Here is a 22802-nt window from a genome sequence, read left to right as displayed (position 1 = left end):
GGTAGAAGTATCCCACTCCCTCCTATTTCAGGGTCAAAACTTGAGATATAAGGGTGGGCTCTTACGATGTTACAGGAGCAGGACACACAAAAATGGGAGAGGGGTGTGTGTGTGTGTGTGTGTGTGTGTGTGTGTGTGTGTGTGTGTGTGTGTTTGTGTGTGTGTTTTTGTGTGTGTGTGTGTGTGTGTGTGTGTGTGTGTGTGTGTGTGTGTGTGTGTGTGTGTGTGTGTGAGAATTGGTTCTGGGTTATCTGAGTGTACAAAAAAACAGATGGGAAATCCAAGTAAACAGGACCAGAATTTGGGCAAAAACCATCTTGGTAAAATGGCAACTCAGAGCTTGGTGGAAAATATCTATTTTCTGGTGGGGAAAAAAGGCAGCAAAATGTGGCCAACAGCAATATTGTTTGCTGATGCTGCACAAGTCCTGCCCATGTTAAAACATCTTCAGGCGAAGCAAGTGATTCCTAGTTCTAGCTGTGAATGAGGATATAGTTGCCCAGGCATTAAAACCACCTCAGACACAAAAATCAAATTTACTCCTTCTTTACACTCACATTCTCTATGATTTATTTACTTGCCTGGAGACCCAGGAAAGCAGAGTAAACCCCTGTGCTCACAGACAGTGCTATGAGACCTGCAACCCTAGCCCTCAACATAATCAGAATGAAGTAGCCACCTCAGCTCACAGATGCTAAGGGCCAGGACTGCCAATTTGTTGAAAGGGAGAGTTGTGTTTCCTATGGGGCCGGTTCTGCACCTCATATTTCCCTCATGTGTCGTGGTATGTGCTGTTCCATCTCTATTGGAGCTAAATTCTATCTGAAACGGGAGCTCCCTTATCTTTTATGTTAAGTAACAAAAATGGCTGTTTGTATGACAGGAAGCAAAGCTCGGAGACACTGTTTCAGATCAGTGGGAACAAAATCTTACTTCCAGGCCTAATCCTTAGTGAACCACTTTTCTGAACTGCTGCTGTAGGGAGAGCTGACTGGATAGTCCAATGAGATAATGCACATAGCCAAAGATTGGGAGTTTGATTCCTCACAGTGGCTCACTGGGAGAAGAGCCAGCCTCTGTGGCCTCGGGCAAGCTACGGCATATGGTCCCAGAATGCTCCAAGACCACACAGGTACACCTTCGTATGAATACTTTATACAGTATATAGAAAACCCTGGGGAAAAAACAGATCCCTATATGTCAAAATCAACTCAATGGCATACAATTATTATGATTAATTGTAGGGAACTCAGTCTTTTGCCTGTTTCCAAGTTGCTTTGGACGGTACAGTAACTGAGTCACTTCCTTCCTATATCCAGCCTTGAAACTGACTCCAGCACAGCCTGGGAGGCAGATAAATCTTTCAGAACTTGCATATTTGTTCATGGGACTGTTCTTCACAGGGCTACAGGAAAACCTGCCTCAATCCAAAATTCCTAGAACATTTTCCTCATCCTGTTGCTTAACCAGAGGCAGCTTGTTCTTTTTGTCTACAGTAGATATCTTATTTAGGAACAAGGTAGCCTGATGATGAATAAACAACACATTTGCTTTGTGTGCTGCTTAGCGGAGAACTGAAAAAAAGAATCATTAATGATGGCCCATGTCTATGAGTCAGTATTTTGCTAGTTTTCTTATTACATTTTTCATCATTAGAAACAAATTTAAAACAAACGGAGGAAGGAACGGGAGTTGGGCAGGTTAGAGGATGTTTGTTTTCAAATATACAGTCATTTGCTGGCTAAATTAATGATGTACAAACATCCCAATCTACAGTGGATAATTGCTAGCAAGGAAATGGCTGGCACCACAAACTGCCTAAAAGCAATATATTCTAAGCTGAACATCCTATTTTTTTTTTAAATCCTTGAGCTCTGGCTCGCAATTGGTATTGGGAATTCACTCTGTATTTGCTCAAGGAAGCTCTGGTTTTTATTAGGTTGTAACAGTGAGTATTTTGGGAGTATGTGGTGCTATGGGACTTCTAAAATGAAGCAGGTATGCATCTTGCCATATTTTGGAGGGGGCAACTGCATATAAACATCTACACATTTGCACAGCAATATGAGCACTTGATGTGGATGGGACCCCTATGCCACAAGGCCGTACTTCTGCCAGGCATTGAGGTGGGAGAGATATAGTGGGAGGTTTCTTTGCCTGTGATTTCTGGTTTCTTTGTTTTTTTAACTGTTTCCAAATACTGAAACCAGAGTTAATTATGCAGCTCCAAGGCTGTTGTATACACTATCAGAGCCCCTTGATTAGAATGAGGTTTACAATCTTGCAGATCCACGTCCTCCCCTGATACGTACTGGGCTTATTCTAGGAATGTTCTTTCCATTCCACACCATATGAGAGGAATCCTCCATTTATAAATCTCCTATACGACCTGGAAGAGACCTCTGGATCAGACCTGAAGCATCCTATAGCCAGTCTGGCACTGATTCAGGGAGCAGAGGACTCTTATCTTCCCAGGAGTCCAGTCCTGGCTTTCAATAAAAATTCTAAAGCTCTGCTCTGATGATGAAAAAAGTAATTTAAAACCATGCTTTCAAACTCAAAATTCCTGCATTGTAAGCTCAGGTGTCCTATTATCCCGTTGCATCAGGGAGAAGAGATGTGGAACTCGACAACTCTAGCTGTCATAGCTAATGGTGAGAAACAGTGAAGAATGGCAATCCAACAACATCTGGATGGCCTGACGTTGCCCACCCCTGCTTTATATATTCTAGGGCTGAACCTTATATGCATTTTAATGCCATAAGAAGAATATTCCTTCCTGCCTAATGTATAGAACAGGGATAGTGTCCTTGTAGAAAAGAAACAATTAAGCATCTGCAGGGTTTCTTCAAATCAGATTTCACATAAAGCAGCACATCATAAGAAACAAAATAAAGTTAAGTAATTTAAACAGAGTAACCTTGCTCTCTGTGTGTATGCATGTATGACAGAGACCTATAAAATATTAAAAATGAACAGTTTTTAAGATGGCAGTGAATGGAACTTGATATGTGTACCACCACTAATGCTATTATAGTAATAATTGTGCTTCATCAAGTCAATTCTGACTTATCACATCCCTTTTCAAGGTTTTCTAGGTAAAGAGTACTCAGGAGTGGTTTACTATTTCTTTCTTCTGGATGAATTGCAAGACTGTGCAGCTTGCCCAGGTCACACAGGCTGACTCTTTTGGGATGCATAGTGGGGAACTGAATTCCCAAACTATGTCTCCACAGCCAGATACCTACTAACTCAGAGAGCTATCCAGTCAACTTATGGCATTATACACACTAGCTAATAATTGACTGTGGCACTTGCATAACCTGACTTGATATAACATATGCAGGAGTAGTGAGCTGCATAGAAAGAGTTGAATTTTCCTAAAAACAAAATACTGGGTCTAATCCTGTTACATATGTATCCTGGTGTAACTCCATCAGGGTAGCCTGAAGCAGCAAATCACTCCCAGTTAAGAAATCAGTGCTGTTTTTCTGGTTACATGCCAAGTCATACAATTCTTGTGTTATTGTTGTGTGACAAGGCTAACTTCTTAAATGGCAACAATTCATTGCTGGAAATTATGCCAGTGAAGTTATGCCAGCAAGTGCAAGTAATAAGATTCTGGCCACTATGCATTGAATGCTGGGAAAATGCAGACACACTACACTGAGAAAAGATATCTATTTTCCTCTCTGTAGCAAATGAACAACAACCGATGTTCACATTCCTCAGGGCAGTATTATTTGTTCCAGTCATAGGCTGTTCTTCCTTCGTTTTGAAGATGTCAGGGTTTCTTCATACATGCAGACAATCCCAAAGCAAGTCTCCTATTCCAGGCACTGACCAGTCAGAGACTTGCCAAAGCTACCACAGCACAGCAGTACCACGTGCCCTCAAAACAATCCTTGAAATTACTTTTTGTCTCTGTGGCTGCTTCTGGCTTCTGAAGGGTGTGCCTGCTGATTTGTTCTCATGGATAAAAGGTACAGGGGTTCCCAGCAGTGCTTTTTAAAAATGTGGCTACTACATGTTGACATGAGCTAAATTATAAAGAGACTTTCCTTCAGAAAAATGGAATGCTTGCTTCAGTTGTACTAAAGTCTGGGCTTCTTTTTAGAAGGCTTTGTAAAAGAAAAAAACAGCACCACCATTATTGCTTCTTGAAAGCCAGTTGTAGTAAGGCCTGTTCACAAAAATCAATCTGGATTTCTGAAGTTTCTGGAAAAGAAACACCATACAAGCCCACTATCCAAATGACATCTTCTATTTATTAATTAATTCTGGACAAATAGCAACTCAGACTTCCAAGTACTTAAACAAGTACTGCCACAATCTGTGACCACAGATTGGAGGATTTATCTGGTGGAACCGATGCACTAGAATTGCCCACACTGAGTGACTTCTATGCTTTGAAAAGCTGCATTGCACCATCCCTTCTATAAGGATATTATTACTCAAGAGAGCAACTAAAAATATAAGAACTCCTAGGCTGCTCCTTAACTGGGGTACTCAAAGAATTTGTAGGCTCTTTCTCCATTGCTACTAGTTTTAAAGTTGATGTGGACCAACCATACTTTGTACAAGCTCCGAGAGACTGGATCAGCATACTGAGCTGTGAGGGCTTCAGATTTACAGAAGCCCTCAGACTGCTTCCAAATGTAGGGTGACAGGATTTTGGCAATTGTTCAACAGTGTTTGGTAATGAGGGTCCAGTCAAAGGGTATATGTATTTCCTTTTGCTTATGCATCTAGTTAAAAGGATGTATATATGGATGTTTTAGAGGTGTGAGGCAGGAAATTGTTGTGAATCATCTCACAGTGAACACTGTTAACAAGGGATGAACAGAGGCCTCTCTGTGCCCAAAGAAAGGGCATACAGATTGGGGGCAGATCCACTGTGCCATTTTGGTGACATTCCAGCCCACTCATTCTGCAGTTCCATGACAATAGTTGTGCATTTTTGTTGTTGTTCCTGAAAATGGCAAAATGAAAACAGCAAGGCCAGGTTCTCGACTGAGTGGTGCCGGTGGGATAGAATGGTGCCAACAGCAATCTGCAGAGAGGGGCATTCAGTTTTATTTTTTATTTTCTACCTTTTTTTCCTGCAATCAGTAGAAAGTTCCACTTGCATTCCTAGGGTAGCCACTTTCAGGAACTTGAAAAAGAGCAATGGGCACAATAATTTTTGATTCCTTCAGCAATACAGAAACCTGAAATTATGCACTTTCTGTCCTTTCCTTCTGCCCTGGACTTTCATATTCCCTTAATCCAAAATTAGTGCTGCTGTGGCCACAAGACTTTGATGATTTCATGAAAGACTGTGCAACAGAAAGGCAAGGAAAGTTCACTTCTAAGGGAAAGTGCAACCTCTCCTTTGTTTTCCTTTCTGTTTCTCTACTCTTTTGACATGTGAATATTGGGTTTAATATAAGGGATCCATGAGGGTGTTGTTCTGCCTTATGAATGATCCATATTTCTTTGCTTCATTTCAAGAATGTCCTGGAAATGCACAAATATCCCCAATTCCATTTGTGTTAACACATTTGTCCAAAGACAGCACACTGGTTTAGAAAGTAAGGTTGGAAGGAATAGTCAGTAAGAATACTTATTAAACTATTTGTTCTCTGGGAATTTGTTCTCTGCATGTTGAAAAACCTCCATGAGGAATTTCAAACCCATGCAAGATTCCTCAGTGACAGCAAGAGAAAAAGCTCTTTCCCACCTCAACAAGGTCTCTGTAATTTGTATTAAATGTATTTATTTATTTATTCGATTTTTACCCTGCCCCTCTAGACAACGTCTACTCGGGGCGGCTTACATAAGTTAAAACACATTAAAACAGCATACAGTATAACATATATAATACAAGATGGCAAAAGTCAAGAAACAAAAGGGGAAAAAAGAAATAGAAAAAATTACTTAGTTGCCTGGGGGGGGAAGGCCTGTTTGAATAACCAGGTTTTTAGTTGAGTTTTGAAAACACCCAGCGAGGGTGCCAGCCGAATTTCAGTGGGGAGTGTGTTCCATAGCCGAGGGGCGACCGCCGAGAAGGCCCAGTTTCTTGTTTTCTCCTTCCGGGCCTCCCTCGGCGTCAGTCCCCTCAGCCGCCCCTGCTGGCTTTGTCGGATGATTCGGGTAGACCTGGGCAGGAGGAGGCGATCTGCCAAATATTGAGGTCCCAAACCGTTTAGGGCTTTATATGTGATCATTAACACTTTGAAGTTGATGCAGAAACAAATAGGTAACCAGTGCAGTGCTGCCAGAGTGGGGGAGATATGCTGAAATTTTCTCACCTCACTAATAAGCCTAGCTGCTGCATTCTGGACCATCTGAAGCTTCCGCATCAGCCTCAAAGGCAGCCCCACGTAGAGTATCCAGCATGCTTCCCTTTGTGAAACAAAGCTCTCACACAGCAATCAGAGAAGTCCTAGATTATTGTTAGAAAAGAGGCAAACAACCTATCCAGGACTTCATATTCTCAAAGCTGCAGTCATCTTAGTTTGGGTCATTTCCCCCTCAAATGGGAAACTTGGTGCAAAAAATTGTTCTCACCAACATATAAACTACTGTATACTGAAAATGTCCAAAATTCCTCATCACTAAGGAGGAGAATGTAGCAGTTCCTCATCCTTCTGGACAACAAGTGAGGATTTATATCTTTAAAAGGCAGGTATCAGCAAAAATGCAACCCATGGGCCAAATGTATTCACCTAGACTGCATTAGGATTGTTTTTAATTTAATGATTATCATTTTTAATGATTAATGTGACTGAATATTTTAATTTATTAAAAATTCTAAAAATGCTAAGTAGCCATTTTTGCCCAGAGTCTCCTCACACTAGGAGTGTGGTCCCAAAACTGCCAATTTGACAAAGAGCTATCAGCCCTGGCTATGTTGGCCCCTCCTGCTATGGGAGAGGAATTCAAGTAGATATTTACTCTGTATTGTGTTTTTTGATAGTTGTATAAAGCAAGGGCAGCCCAGTGCATTTTGTTGACTGAAGAAAATGCCAATAAGAGATTCTTCTGTTCCATGTATAGAAGTGAACTGGAATAGCAGATGGATTTTCCTTTAATACTTCCAATACTTCCATCACAACTGAGGCCAGCATGCTAGTTTAGGGGGTGCAAAATAGACTGTGTTGTACACACAGCTCTCCTCTGAGTTAAGTGAGCATCAAAAGAGCTCAGGAGGAACCGCTGGATTGCTGCCATTGCTGTCCTCAACATCAGGCTGCCTTACTATGCCTCCTGGAAGGGCAGCACCTGCAAAAAGCCCAATATTTGCTCCAGGCTATATTGGGGAACATGTGTAGATAGTAAGTAAACATGCGCTGAATTGCAATTCTATGCTTTCCAGTCTTTCAGGATGTTGAGAAGAGACTGAATGGCTCTCTATTGGTGATGTTGTAGTTATGAATTTTCTGCAAGAGCTGGACTAAACATCTCATGCATTCCTTCAAGCTCTATAGTTCTGTGAACCCATAAGACCTACAGCGCAATCCACTGCCTCTTTACTCAAAAGTAGTCAGTACATTAATTGAGAATTTCTCCCAGCTAAGGACTGCAGTCTTATATTCAGTCACAGATTTCCACTCTGTACATATATAGAGAGCATATAGAGCATAGTCTAGCATATGATAGTCCTGGAAAAAGCTACCCAAAAGTACCCTAAAGTACAGAAGAACTGCCACCCTTAAACCCACTGACTACAACTAGCATCTACCTTTGTTTATTATGTGCAGTGAATTTGCTCCTCAAACTGACCAAGTTATGCCCTACCTCTTATTTCCACTTCAGAACAGCATCTAATAACAATAACCATGTGCTGTCAAGTCAATTCTGACTTAAGGCAACCATTTTCAGGTTTTTTTTTACTCAGAACTGGTTTACCATTTCCTTCTTGTAGGGGAGCCCGCCAACCTAGCGGTTCGAAAGCATGCAAATGCGAGTAGATAAATAGCGACCACCTTGGTGGGAAGGTAACAGCGTTCCTTGTCTAAGTTGCACTGGCCATGTGACCACAGAAGATTGTCTCCGGACAAAACGCTGGCTCTATGGCTTGGAAACGGGGATGAGCACCGCCCCCTAGAGTTGAACATGACTGGACAAAAAAAAATAGTCAAGGGGAACCTTTACCTTTACCTTTTAGGAGAGCCCTGGGACTGTGCAGCTTTTTCATGGCCACATAAGGTGGCTATTTTGGGATATTCCATGAGGAATTGAGCCCACAACCTCTGGTTCTGCAGCCAAATACCTAAACCACTGAGCTATCCAGGCAGCTAAAAAATGGCAGCTATTGCTCTAGAAATAAAACTCCTATCCAGGGCTTTAGAACATGATCTTGGCTGTCAACCCATAGCTTGCTTAGCAGAGCTAGACACGCAGCACAAGACAGTGAAGCTGCTGCTGCATGTCTACCTCTGTGTGGCCACTTTGTTATATGCTCTCAGGGGAAAGATCAATATGGAGTTGTGGGAATTAATGTCCAAGTAGTAAGTTGCCTAGAGTGACCCATGGAAAGCAGAATAGTTTGTTTGGTAAATCTCGCTGACCTGATCTCACTTTCAGGTCAGGTGCAGCCAACCACAGAGAACCTCAGATCAATGAGATCTGCATCTTCCACCTCCCATGGGCAAGACTCTAGGTTCAGTGAGAAAGTGGCAGCGTTGACAGATATATTTGTTCTCTCCCTCAATAGGCCTCAGTCAGGACACTACACAGACTGTCCACTTGCACAGCCCTGACCAACTATGGGTCATAAGGGCAAATTTTAAATCCTTAAGGAAGCCCTGTTGATCAGCTCTGCAGCTGCTGCTTTATGGCAAGGCAAGGCATATTTCTGCTGAATTTCATAGTCTCCCTGTTGACAAAATGAGAGAACTGACCTGTAGCAAAAAATACAGCATCTGCTCTCCAGCTAGTATGAAAACATTTCCTCGAGACATTTGTTCCTGAAGAGATCATGCCTGGAAATAACATGAATAAACTGTTCCAAAACGAATCAGTGTCTTACTGGGGCCTGATATTTCTGAACAAACCACCAGTGGTCAGCTTCCCTGAGAGCCTCTTCAAGAAGAACAATCTGTAACTACAAACTGCTCCCTGGAAGTTTCCTGTTTTTCTCAGCTTCCTGAAGACTAGTAGAAAGCAGGAATCTGGCCTGATCAGTGGCTATGAAAAAGGCATCTAAAAATTATCTACCCAAAAGCTGATCAAGTTATGTTGTGGCTGAGCATCAGCCATGGTGAACTCATTAGGGGATATATTAGAAAAATCTAATCCTTGTTTCTGTCAGCCGTATTTCTTAAGTTGCATTATGAATATAAATTTAATATCTTACAAGGTTGTTGTAAGGATTACTGACGTAGTGATGGAGCCAATTTAAATTCATCTTTTGCCACTGCTATTTGTAAGATATCAGAACATTTTAATCCATAGAAATAATAGACCTGGAGAATGATTGGTGAAATATCATGTTCAAGAGCCAGCAACTGCAATGTCCTAAAAATATTAGTAAGTAGGCAAGATGTAGTGCAGCTGGTCTCAGTTTGAAACTTAAATCCCAAGTTGAACTGGCATTGTAGACTCAGCGTGGACAGAAATTCCATCCCCTCCCTGCAACCCTTACAGCCACTAGGAAACTAGGCCTGGAGGATGTCCTAGCTCTCTGGAGCAAGTTGTTTTGCTACACAAAGGGCTGCAGTATGGAGAGAGGAAGACCACTTCCTAAGATATCCTGTTGGATCTCGGAGCCACAAGACCACCTGTCGTGGCTCAGAAGGCTGATTTAGTGCACTTCTCACAATGGCCAAATGGGGATGTAACAAGCAGGACATGAATGCCATAATCACCCATCTCCCAAAAAAGGACAAAAGCTGATCTCACAGCCATAAATACTCAACTCCCAAGCAAACTACACCAAAGCACAGAGTGCTGTCCTCTGAAGATGCCAGCCACAGAGACTGGCAAAACATTAGGAAGAACAACCTTTAGAACACGTCCAAAGAGCCCGAAAAACCTACAACTATCAGATCCCGGTTGTGAAAGCCTTTGCAAATACATCACTGGGCAATCTTTCTCTAGTCACTTTTTTGCAACCTGACCTACCTTAGAGGGCTGTTGGAATGATAAATAAGGGAAGAAGCAAACCATATATGCCACCTTCACCTCACTGGAGGAAAGGCAGGGTATGAATATAACAAATAAAGTAAAACCAACAAATTACACTTTGCATTAAAAGTAAATGACAGTAGACTGGCATGAATTCCATGAATCCACATATGCACAAAGACTGAGCAAGAGAGAGAGAGAGAGACCAGAACCACACATTTTTGTTGTTCTTGTGTGTCAAGTCGGAATATACAGTGGCCCAAACAGGGCTTTCAAGAAAAGTGAGATATTTTAGGAGTGGTTTTACCAGTTCCAGTCCTCCAGTGAGTTTCCATGGCCAAGCAGGGAAAGGGGAAAAAAGAAAAGAACACTATCACAAAATTACAGAGGTTTTCCCAAGAGCCAGGTTTAAGTATTTGATAACCTTGAACCTCAGCTGCCTTCAGCCAGCTAGGAAGTAAAAGCTGCCTTGTTCCTCTGCTGCAGAACGGTAGCGCTTTGAGGCTGAAGGAAAATGCTTATCTCGTACTTGCCCAGCCTCACAATCACTCTGAGTAACTAGGAAGGAGACTTTATTTTCCTGTTTCACTGTTCACTTTGAAATCATGGAGTCTCTTGTTCAAAATTTGGAACCCTTTCCCCCTTCGCCCATCCCTGGGGAAAACTGTGCTGAGCAATTAAAACATGCTTTTGGGCAACATAAACTGCTCTTCCCTCCTGCGGATACTGGGCTCTTCAAAACTGTTTTGTAAGGGAGGAACCAAGAAAGATGAAATAGAAGGAGGACTGGTGGAGTGAGAGGTCACTGTAATATTTATCCAGAGATCACCTTTCACTTTCTGGGAACTCCAGAAGTTACTTCAAAGCAAAAGAAGGGGTGTGAAGCATTGTCTCTATGAGAGAAAGTATCCTCATGCTGCTACAATAAAGCATTCCCCTGATCTGGTTTCCTTTGCTGGCATAAAATCTGGTAGAACTGGACTCAGGAAAGTGAGGCCTTTGGGAACACACTGTAATGACAAAACAGGCAGACAGAAGCTAACAAGATGTCAACTCCGGGTGAACTAAGGGAGCTCAGCAGGAAACAGCAGGTGGGAAACACATTAGCAGAAAGCCAAAAAAGTCAGGAGGAGGTGTCCCATATGCAAGATTATCTTTACCTTTAGGCATAATGATGGGGTTGCTTTTAGCAAGTAGATACTGGATTGAGATGTATTCTTATTGCCAGAAAAGCTTCTATCTCATGTACCAAAATCGCTGGCTCTGTAACTTGATGTGGGTGAGAGGATGCAGGTGGACACCCAGCTTTAGCAGCAGAAGAAGAGAAAATGGATGTGCCCAGAGCCAGTGTCCATTTGACTCCTCTTCTTCCTGAACTCTTTCCCTTCCTGGCCAACAATGACGTGTTAAAACTACTTGCTCTCTCTCTTTCTCTGAATCATGGTGCAATCCAGTCTACTCAGAAGTATGTCTCAATGGCTTGTGTCCAGTTCATAGTACCAACTAGATCAGCCTCATCAACTGAATTTGTGAATGGTGCATAAATCCCACTGATTCAACAGCTCTATTCTGCCTGGGTCCATGAAAGAGATTTAAGCCACTGAGTTTTAAAGGATGTAGTCTTGGTTGAACAAGGGACAGTATTTCAACTCCAGTATATGATTTAATCCGCTTCATGGATTGCTGCCTTGCTGTGGCAAAGAGGCTTGAGTAATTCAGAGATGCTATGGGCTATGCTGTGCAAGGACACCCAAAATGGACAGGTCATAGTGGAGAGTTCTGACTAAACATGATCCACCTGGAGCAGGAACTGGCAAATATACTTCAGTATCTTTGCCAAGAAAACTCCATGGACAGAAACAAAAGGCTAAAAGATACGACGCTGGAAGATGAGCCCCTCAGGTCAGAAGGCATCCAACATGCTAATGAGGAAGAGCGGAGGACAAGTACAAGTAGCTCCAGAGCTAATGAAGTGGTTGGGCCAAAGCCGAAAGGACGCTCAGCTGCAGACGTGCCTGGAAGTAGAAATGAAAGGAAAGTCTGATGCTGCAAAGAAAAATACTGCATAGGAACCTGGAATGTAAGATCTATGCACCTTGGTAAACTGGATGTGGTCAAACAGGAGATGGCAAGAATAAACATTGACATCCTGGGCAAAATGGACAGAAATGGGCAAATTCAGTTCAGACGATTATCATATCTACTATTGTGGGCAAGAATCCAATAGAAGAAATGGAGTAGCCTTCACAGTCAACAAAAGAGTGGGAAAAGCTGTACTGGGATGCAATCTCAAAAATGATAGAATTATTTCAATAAAAATCCAAGGCAGACCTTTCAACATCACAGTATCCAAGTTTATGCACCAACCACTGATGCTGAAGAGGTAGGCTTCAGAAGTATGTGGACCAAATACTCCCAGAAGTGCAAGCTGGATTTTGAAGGGGCAGAGGAACTAGAGACCAAATTACTAACATGTGCTGGATAAAGGAGAAAGTCAGATAGTTCCAGAAAAACATCTACTTCTGCTTCATTGACTACACAAAAGCCTTTGACTATGTGGACCACAGCAAACTATGGCAAGTTCTTAAAGAAATAGGAGTGCCTGACCACCTTATCTACCTCCTGAAAAATCTATATGTGGGACAGGAAGCAACAGATAGAACTGGATATGGAACAACTGATTGGTTCAAAATTGGGAAAGGAGTACGACAAGGCTGTATATTGTCTCCCTGCTTATTTAACATATGCAGAATACATCATGCAAAAGGCAGGACTGGATGAATCCCAATCTGGAATTAAGATTGATGGAATAAATATCAACAACCTCTGATATGCAGATGATACCACTCTGATGGCAGAAACTGAGATGGAATTAAGGAACCTCTTAATGAGAGTGAAAGAGGAGAGTGCAAAAAACAGTCTAAAGCTCAACATAAAAAAACTAAGATCATGGCCACTGGTCCCACCACCTCCTGGCAAATAGAAGGGGAAGATATGGAGGCAGTGACAGATTTTACTTTCTTGGGCTCCATGATCACTGCAGATGGGGACAACAGCCACAAAATACACTTGCTTCTTGGGAGGAAGGCACTGACAAACCTAGACAGCACCTTAAAAAGCAAAGACATCACCTTGCAAACAAAAGTACACATAGTCAAAGCTATGGTTTTTCCAGTAGCAATGTATGGAAGTGAGAGCTGGACCATAAAGAAAGCTGACAACCGACGAATTGATGCTTTTGAATTGTGGTGCTGCAGGAGGCTCTTGAGAGTCCCCTTGACTCCAAGGAGAACAAACCTATCCATTCTGAAGGAAATCAACCCTGAGTGCTCACTAGAAGGACAGATCCTGAAACTGAGGCTCCAATACTTTGGCCATCTCATGAGAAGAGAAATCTCCCTGGAAAAGACTCTGATGTTGGGAAAGTGTGAAGGTAAGAGGAGAAGGGGATGACAGAGGATGAGATGATTGGACAGTGTCATTGAAGCTACCAACTTGAATTTGACCAAAATCTGGGAAGCAGTGGAAGACAGGAGGGCCTGGCGTACTCTGGCCCATGGGGTCACAAAAGTCAGACATGACTTAATGACTAAACAACAAGAAGAAAGTGGCCCTTAAGAGTCAGCTGAAAGAATGAATTTCAGCAGATGCTGTTAGTCATATGTCTGCCCAAAAGCTTTCTTGTACACATCTAAATAGGCAGGAGCTCTGTCCTCTTTCACAACTGGCTACCTAAGATGAAACTAGCTCAGGAACACATGAATTGTGGGGGAGAAAGTTGGTGATTTCAAGGCCACAAGTCTTGTCTTCTAATTCCTTGCATTTTATGGGCAAACATGCTTCCCATTCTAAAATTATAACTGAAGTTGATGGTAACTGAAGTGATTGTAACTGAAGTCCACAAATTATAGGAAATCCAGATTTCAAAATGGTTTCATAATTATCTGGCTCTGTAAAGAGAATGCAGATATACTCCTGGACATCTAAAGAATCTGTTAATTAAAATAAACCAAGGTAAGCTTACATCCTTCAAAAATGATTTTTTTTCAAGCAGCTGATTGCTGTATGGGATGCCTTGTTATCGTTATGCCTCCAAAGGCAAGTGAGAAATGATATTTTGCCAATTTTGCACCTCTCCTTTCTTATAATTTAATTCTGACAAATTTAAATGAGGCCATTCCTGCTGACCTTGACTCCATCAGCAGTTTAGCTGATCATCTCCCATTGCCTAGTTGGTTCAGTTTGATCCTGTAGTAAAGGAGGAGGCCTACAGGGTGATAGCTATCTGGAGGTCCACCTCCTCCTCGCTGGATCTTTACCCAGCATGTCAGATCAGAGCCATTTGATTGATTGGATCATGAACATTATTAATTCTCTAAATTAGGGGAAGCCCACATTAGGGGAAAGGCTATATAATGTGTGTAATGTTGGTGGGTGGGATTCCTCAAATGGGGAGTCTGATTCTCCTAGCTGAGGGATGTTGGGAATTGTGAACCCACTGGATCAACTGAATTGTCAGAGGAGCTGACTCACTGAATCCCCACTGATTTACTGGGCATACTCTAGTTGTGACTTACTACTGGATTTCAGATATTATCTACTGCCTCCCTAGGATGTCCATCTCACTCTGTGTAATGACCAGGGCAGTTTAGAAATAGGAGTTCAGTAAAAAGGTACACATTAATTCAGATATTTTGAAATCATTAATAGTAAATGTGGTAAAGGGGAGCAGTCAGTGAGAACAGATTAACTAAAGTGATCCCAGAAAGAAACAGAGATGGACTTTGTTTTCCAAAATATCTTTGGGACAGCAATTTTGCGCTGCCAAAAACACAGAGAACCTCACTGCAGAAGCATCTGAACTAATGCCCTGAATACACTGCAACAGCTGAAGCAGACAAGAGCTGTCTAGTGCCTGACTTTCACTACGCCTCTTGCTGTGCTTAGAAATGTTACGTTTTGGACTACATCTCCCATAAACCCTTAGTTGGCATGGCCAATGGCTGTGGGATGCTGGAGGCTGTAGTCCAAAAATGCTGATCCCTTGGTGCATGGTTACTCTGGACTACCTTCATGTGTAGTATCATATGTAAGACTGGAAATATAATGGTTTTCAACAATGGCTCCCATCATGATCTGAACTGTGGCTAGTATAATGTACTGGCTAGAATGTTGTACTAGCAGTCAGGAAACCTGGCCTCAAACTCTACTTGGCCTCAGAACTCAGGGGGTGACTTTTCCCTGCCTGACCTCACAAGTTTGTTGTAGGGAGCAGGAAAGCTCTGTATGCTTTCTTGAGTTCTTTGGAGGAAAGCCAGGCTATTAAAGTAACTAACTAAGAAACAAACAAACAAAATAAGTAATTGACTTCTCCAGGCAAAAGTGTTGCCCCTGAGACACCAGCGCTCAAGGCTCCTGACATCAGATTCTGATGCCTGAAGAAAATGGCTGACAGGAGTAACAGGGCAAGCCCCAGCCCTGGGTTATGCAGTTACAAATGTTCTCAGCCTTTTCCTTTCCTGCTGCAGCAAGTCAGCAATATTAGGCAGGAGGGAAGAAGCAGCACACCTCCCCCCCCCCCGGAACTGCCTCCCTGTGTGAGCATCGCATTGATGGCTGGCTTGTCTAACACAACTCACTATTGCCCTGCCTTTTAAGATGATCTGGCCTTTTTATAATGTTACTCCAATGCCTTTTATCTCCAGCTCTGAATGGAATTTTAGCCACAGCAAAGCAGGATTAAACATTCATAACATGATACATTTATCTCTCCTTTTATATTTCCAGCCTCTCTCTCCACCCCCATTCCCCACCACCTTCACCACCCTGTTCCCCCAGTTCATTTTCTGCCTGAAGAGAATCAGAGATTAAACACAGAAACATGAGCTGGGCCAGATCAGATGAGAGAGAAAAAAGAAGTCCCCCCCCTTTTCCCAGAACCCACCCCTGCGCTGGCACACACTATCCCGCAGAGATGCCAGCAGCAGCCTTATTTGTCAACAGAGGAAGGCCGCACTACGTTCTGGCAACTAATGTAGCACAAGGATGGAATACAATTGAAGCAAAGCAGCAAGCAGTGGACACGGTGCAAGGTTAGATTATAATGGATTAGGAAGTGGGAGAAAAGCAGGTGGACACCATCTTACAGATTTGGTTTGCTGGGCAGCTTTTCAGATTTCTGAGTTCTCCTGACACAGTTTTACCTCCACCTGTGAGTGTCCTTACAGTCACATTCCAGCCACAGCAGGGAAGGCAGAAAGAGGAAAGCATGCTGGGGAGGCTCCGAAAGCAGGTCTCTCTCCCTGGTAAAAGGAAGGAAAAAAGCATCTACCTGGTTCATCCAGGAATGCTTAGCAAGTACTCTAGCATATATTTGCTCTCCCCTACTATGGTGCTATTTCCATTCACAGCTAGGACTCTGCAAAGCAGCAGGACAGTCACACACGCACACACACACTTCACTTCCTTGAGAAAGAGATAGAAGGCAACAATAGAAAAAGGCTGGTTTTAGTCAATGTATTCCTAACAGGTTTTCCCTCAAGCACCACACAAAAGCTGCTCCTTGGTATATCCATCTTGATCTGCAGGAGTCTCCTTCTAGCGGCGACAACTGGCACTGCAGACTTCACAAGCAATTCCCATGCAAATACAAAAGATGAAAGGCAGAGAAAGCCTTTGGATGTCTTGAGAGCAGAGAGGCAAGGAGACATTTAAATAACATAACGGTGTAAGGACTTCACAGTGTTCTTAATCAATGGTTCCATTCTTGCCAACCATCAGAATCCTCTGGCTGCAACACCTCTGAGATTATTAGGAGAGTTCTGTATCTAAAGCATATAGAGGGATAGATAGATTACAGCCCTGGCAGATGCCATCTGCTTTAGAGTGAGAAACTTCTTCTAAACAAATACATAGCACCACTCCTGTTCACACACAAAGAGTTTAGGAACATTCTCTGCCTTGCCCCACATATTTCTGGACTTCAAAATAGATGTCAGAAGAATCAGAACCAGTGGCCTGACCTTCTTATCCTTCACATTAATCTGGCCTTGCTGGGCACAGACGGAAGGAGCCTGCGTCCAGTCATCTGCTTCTGCCAGCCTGTCTGTAGAAAATATCTTAAGTTTCCACAATATAGATTGGAAACTGAAGTTCAAAGTGGCTGAATCATTTTCCAAAGCTTGACAGATCATACAGCTGGCAGTTTTGGTCCACAGATCAGCATGTTTCCCTGTCATTCACCCTTCAGGAGCTTTGTAATACCTTCATTTCTTTTTCAGCAACACTGAATGATTTTTCCTGGTTTTTTTTTTTTTTTACAAAACACTAGGACAGCTGTCTCTTAAAACTATAATCTTTAGAGGTGTTGGTCACAACTTCCATCATGCCCTTGCTGATTGATAATGATGAGCATGGTAGTTCAGCACCTCTGAGGGGCACCAAAATGAGAAAAACCACATTAGGCTGCAGCTCATACCTGACAAGCACAACACACTGCCTTAACCACTAGTTTCTCCCCTTCAGTCCCATGATCACTAACACTTTTGTGAAATCTTTTTTCTGCCAAAGAACTTATTCACTCTGTGCTTCCACCTATGAACCTTTATGTTTCACAGACATCAAGTCTGGGGCAGATTGAGTGGGAGGAAATATGAACTATATGAAAACAGAAGAAAGGGCCTTCACTTATGAAGGAATGGTTGGTTCTGAAGAGGACTCTGCTGAAACTTGATTTTATCTAAGGCTGCTCCTAGGGTATAGGATAGGATGAGCCCTGCTATCTGTATTGGTGGAAAACCAGAAAAACACCCGAACCCCATTTCTGTTCCAGCCTTCCCCTCCATTTGTAAGCCAAGCTGGTTAAGAGATTAGCACTCTAAAAACCACATTTGCTCTAATTAGCCATGAAATCTTTGTAACTAAATGAAAAACTGTTTCCCTTGAGGGAGCTTCATCCATTTGCTACCACTCTTTCAATGGGGTGGGAGAATACCAGGAGGGATTTTTTTTTAAAAAAAAAAGAAAAAATTCAGATATAATGGATGAATTCCAGAACATGGGAGGGATGTATAAACAGAAATCTGCTGCAAAATACAAGTCCCCCAATTGAAGAAAAAGAAAAAAAAACAGTGCAGAAAAAGGGGGTTCTTTCATGTATTCCCACCCCCACCCTCTGGCCAAGGCTATGACTAAATGGATGGTTGGGAATTCTTTCTAGTTAAAACACTGTAACATGATGCATGGGATCTCTATCATTTGAGTAGCCGCTTGGCTAGCAATTCCTGGTTTTCCCATTTGCAATGATGGACAGAACTACATTGAACCCCCTGGCTATGCGTGTAGACAGCTGTGTGCAGCTACATGAAGAGACAGCTGGGGAGGGGGGATCAGAAAGAAGGGCTCCGTGTTGAATTGTTTAAACATTATTTTACTGTGGGAGACAGGGAGGGGAGGTTGGCAAAGCAAAGGGGAATGGGGAGGGGGGGGGAAAGAACCTCACTGCAACCTAAAGCCATAAATATTTCATGTCAGTGGAATAAGGACGATTATATTCCTGCCAGCGCCTTTCTTGTGTATTTTAAACGTGTCACCGCCTTCTACTCTCTCTCCCTCTGTTTGTGTGTTTCGTGTAACATGCCCATGAAATAAAGATTAGCTGAATAATCAGAAGTGTTTGGAAATGGGGAAAGGGCCTGTCTCAAGAGTACCAAGGGCTTGAGTTGGGGGAGTGAGAGCTTTTTCTCTCTTTATTACTGCTAATATTCCTTAGAATGATGCCCAACAGGCAGAGTGAAATATTCCAGAGACTGAAAAGAGAGATCAGGAAAGAGGATCGGAAAGATAAAGTTTTAACATGTGTGTAATTGCTTAGGAGTAGATGGACAGACATAGCTGGGCAATGAGGGGCATGAACTTTCAGTATATGAAGGATGAGATTTTTTTTTTAAAAAAGAGAGAATGAAATAGAAGAGTAATATGTCTTACATTGTCTCCAGTGGAGTCTTGCAGACAGTGGAATGCTACAGAGAAGGTCTACATTGGAACAGTTACAAAAGTGAGGAGAGGCAGAGAAGTGTGGTATATCAATAACTATTATGGTCATTCTGGAAAAATAATTCATTCACATTTATCACTGTGCTTGGAGGACCACTATAACAAATCTGGAGAAACATGTACATCACTTTTATCACTGCTTTTGAATTGTCATGTTGGCACTGGAATAATGATGCTGGAACTCTTTGCAGCATCTTCCCATGTCAACCTTAATACATTACCACAAAAGATGGGGTGTACTTACTGCTACCAAAGAGCTAGCAGCTTAAAATCCTTCACATAACTGAAATCTTAAGGTTCCTTTCAGCACTGGACTTCTTATAAGAGACTCTTTCTGAAAGACCCTATGGTCTGTGTGCCTCTACAACAATCTCACTGAGAATATTCTCGCCAGTTAGCTGTAGTAAAAGCTAGTTTGTCCCACCTTAAAGTTAATTTTACCCACCAGAGTTAAGGAGCCAAAAGGATCTGGAACCCTTTCTTTGCTAAACTGAGTTCTGGGTTTGTTTATTGCTCTTTGCTTGATTTTATGGCCAAGGAAATTTTGGTTCTTCCTCTAAATAAATGTCCTGACTCTTTGGGGAGCAAAAGAAAAGCATTAGGCGGGGGGGGGGCAGCAGAGGAGAAGAAGGAGAGGAACTAAGTATTTTTATCACATTTATAGAAATGCTCTGATTCTAAAATGCTCAAATCCTCTCTTTTTCTATAGCACACATGTGCTGCTAGTTGGAATAGGATAGGGAAAACTCTACAAATAAATGGTATGAGTGATATGAACAAAAAAGTGACTTCATCTTTTTGCGGCGAGTGCTGGACAGAGTCAGAAGAGATGCTTACTTTGTGCTAAATGTTCCATGCCAATCCCCAAATGTTGTACTGAACTTTATTGTCAACTGGATAGTACTTCTCATGCAATGCTGATGCTGTCTGTTTGCATTCAGTCAATCAAACAATATTGGAAGCACTACTTTTATGGAGCCCAGGGATTCACAGAGCTAGCCAAGGGGAATGCAAAGGAAAATTAATTGTTTAAGGTATTGACATTGTTGGCTTTGAATTGCATTTGCTTGGTGTGGAATATAGTCATCAGTCTCCTGACCATAGAGGAGAAGTAGGTCACTGACTTTAACGTGGTGAGACAATGTGTGTCATCAAGGAGGCTGTCCAGTCAATGAGAGCTCATAAACTCCAATCAGTCAGAGCTGTTAAAGTGACCCATTTCACTCACAACTTACATAAACCCTGAGGAAATGCTAATAAACACCATCTGACCAAAGGGATGCTATACCACACACAAATGAGGCACCTTTCCTAGTTTTTCCTCCTCTTCACACGCTGAACTACTTAAAGGAGATCCATCTTTGCTGTTAACCACAACATCCAAAACTGTTCATCTAATACCCCTGTGTGCTGTGATACAAATGTTTCACTTTCCACATTCTTCAGAAACGCAAAGTTTGGGGCACCGAAGACAAAGCTCTCTCCTGGAAAACTGTCATCCCCAGATTAAACTGTACAAAAGCAGAAGCAAAATTTCAGTGCCCTGCCTCCTTTGCAACAGACAGAAGAACCTGAGTTGTAAGATGGACAGGATGCCTGTACGCAGCAAACGACTTCGGGGTTTGGAGAATGCAATATGCTTACTTAGTGCTTCCTCGCGTGAAACATGGATTCATACAACTCTGCCGGAGATGTAAGCCTACGAAATGTGCTTTCATAGAAATCTACAACTGGGGTTGAAAAACTCTGCAAAAACAAACCCACTTCTCTCAGTGGGAACTTTTTTCATTTCTCTTCTTCTAAACCTGTTTGCTTCCAGCAGCTCACTCGTCTCCACCAGATGCGTCGTGGGCAGTCGGCAACCAGCACCTCTGTCACTTTTATTGCAGAGACAGAGGTTCTCGGTCAGCGGAATCCCGACAGCTTTCACCTGAAGATCTCCCGCAGCTCGAGGAAAGTCTCTGGGGAAATGAGGTTTGCTCCCAAGAGATCTGTTTCCAAAGGGGCATGCCCGTGTCTTGCCGGTGAGGGAGACACTGTTCGTCTATCTCAGCTTCTTAAAAACGACCCCAATTGAACATGGACCGAGGGACCCTGAAGGGTCAAGACGGAAACCACATTCCGTACTACCTCCGCCACGGAAAACTGGCCGAAGAGGTAGATGGGGCCGTACTAATGATCCCAATCGCAATAGGAATACCTTCCTAAAATAAAATAACACTGCCCTGTTGTGCCACAAAGAGCATCAAGGGTGGGATAGAGAGGGGTGGAAGGAGCAAGCAGGAAAAGTGGGAGCCGGGTCGCGGCGGAAGGCATCGGCATTTGCCAGCCTCGGCTGGTCGCCCGGGTCAGTGACTTACCCACGCTCAGGAACAACTCGCGCCTCTTGCCTTGGGCGAGGGGGCACCCCCTTTCTCCCCACCTCTCCGCGGCCGCCGCCTTCACCGCCTCGAAATTAGGAAGAGGGAATCCACCCCGAGCCGGCGGCAGGCAGGGAAATCCACAGAAGCCAGTCCCTCCCGCCGGCATTGATCGGTATTCCTCAAGTCGCGCCGCTCTGCCTCGGATCGGCTCCTTCTTGCCCGCCCTTCAGTCAAGCCGTCCGTCCGTCCCTCCGTCTTCCCGGGGGAAGCACCCCGAGGCGGGCGGGCGGGCGAGCGCGCGGACTGCTGGATGCCCGAGATGCGGCTGAGCGCCGGGGGGGGCGGCGCGTTGGCCGAGCGCCTTTCCCGGGGGCGGGCTGTGCCCACCTAGCTCGCGCCTGGCATCCACGATTCCCGGCAGGCTGCCCGCTTGGCTCTCCCTTCAGACTGGCATTCCCTCCGCGGATGTGGAACCTGCTTTCCCCCCCTTTCCCTCCCACCACGACCACCTCTCTCACGCACAGACACACAGACACACTCAGCCAAGCCCCCTCAGCCAGCCAGCCAGCCTCCCTCCCTCCCTCTCAGTACCAGAGGAACTGGGAGCGCACACACTCCTTCCTCCAGCTCGCGGCTGCCACTGGGCAGCTCCTCGCTTTCCCCATCAGCGGCGGCGGCGGCGGCGGCGGCGGCAGAAGCAGGCTGCCCGCGAAAGCCGGCCTCCTCCTATTACCATGTAGCTCATTAACATACAGTCGCAGGGGGTTAACCCTTCCCTAGCCGGCGCCTCAAATCCCAGGCCTGCCCAATTTGCTGCAATCTCTTCGTCTTCGTCTTCTCTTCCTTTCCCCCCCCCCGGGCGACGTCAGAGCAAAGCGAAATCAAAGCGTGTGTGGTGGTGGTGGGGGAGAGGCTGGCTGGCTGGCTGGCAACCGGGAAGGCGGGGGGGGGGGAGGCGGCAGAGGCAGACACATGTTTAAAAATAGATCGGCAGCCGTTTGCCCCCACTGGGCGAAGGGATCCGATCCCCCCTCCCCATCTAACCCAGCGGCTCCGCTATAGGGGTGGCGGTCGGGTCCTTCGATGCTCCCGGAAGGCGGAGGAGGGGGAAAAAGAGAGAGAGAGAGCGCGCAGCATCCAAATAATTCAGCATCGGGGCGAAGACTCGGGCTTGGTACAGCGGCTCCGGCTCCTGAGACCGCTGTACCAGAGCCCCGACTCATTCTCATAGCCTCAACCGGGGCCGGGGAGGCAGCCAGGTGGGCTGCCACA

The 22802-nt window shown here is 44.0% G+C and overlaps 1 protein-coding gene across 2 annotated transcripts in view; it reads right to left on the bottom strand.

Annotated features, from left to right (window-relative positions):
* The window catches only part of PLXNA2 (plexin A2), a 520505-nt gene extending 498066 nt beyond the window's left edge, over positions 1-22439 (bottom strand). For both annotated transcript variants that reach the window (XM_020807529.3, XM_020807530.3), the window contains exon 1: positions 21528-22439. In XM_020807529.3, the coding sequence (XP_020663188.2) occupies positions 21528-21696 (169 nt within the window). In that variant the 5' untranslated portion in view covers positions 21697-22439. The remainder of the gene's footprint in view (positions 1-21527) is intronic.
* Positions 22440-22802: the final 363 nt, after the last annotated feature.

Source organism: Pogona vitticeps, chromosome 4 (assembly GCF_051106095.1).
Source record: "Pogona vitticeps strain Pit_001003342236 chromosome 4, PviZW2.1, whole genome shotgun sequence".
Taxonomy (NCBI): domain Eukaryota; kingdom Metazoa; phylum Chordata; class Lepidosauria; order Squamata; family Agamidae; genus Pogona; species Pogona vitticeps.
Note: the sequence above shows the minus strand (reverse complement) of the source record. Positions and strands in the feature narration are given on the sequence as shown.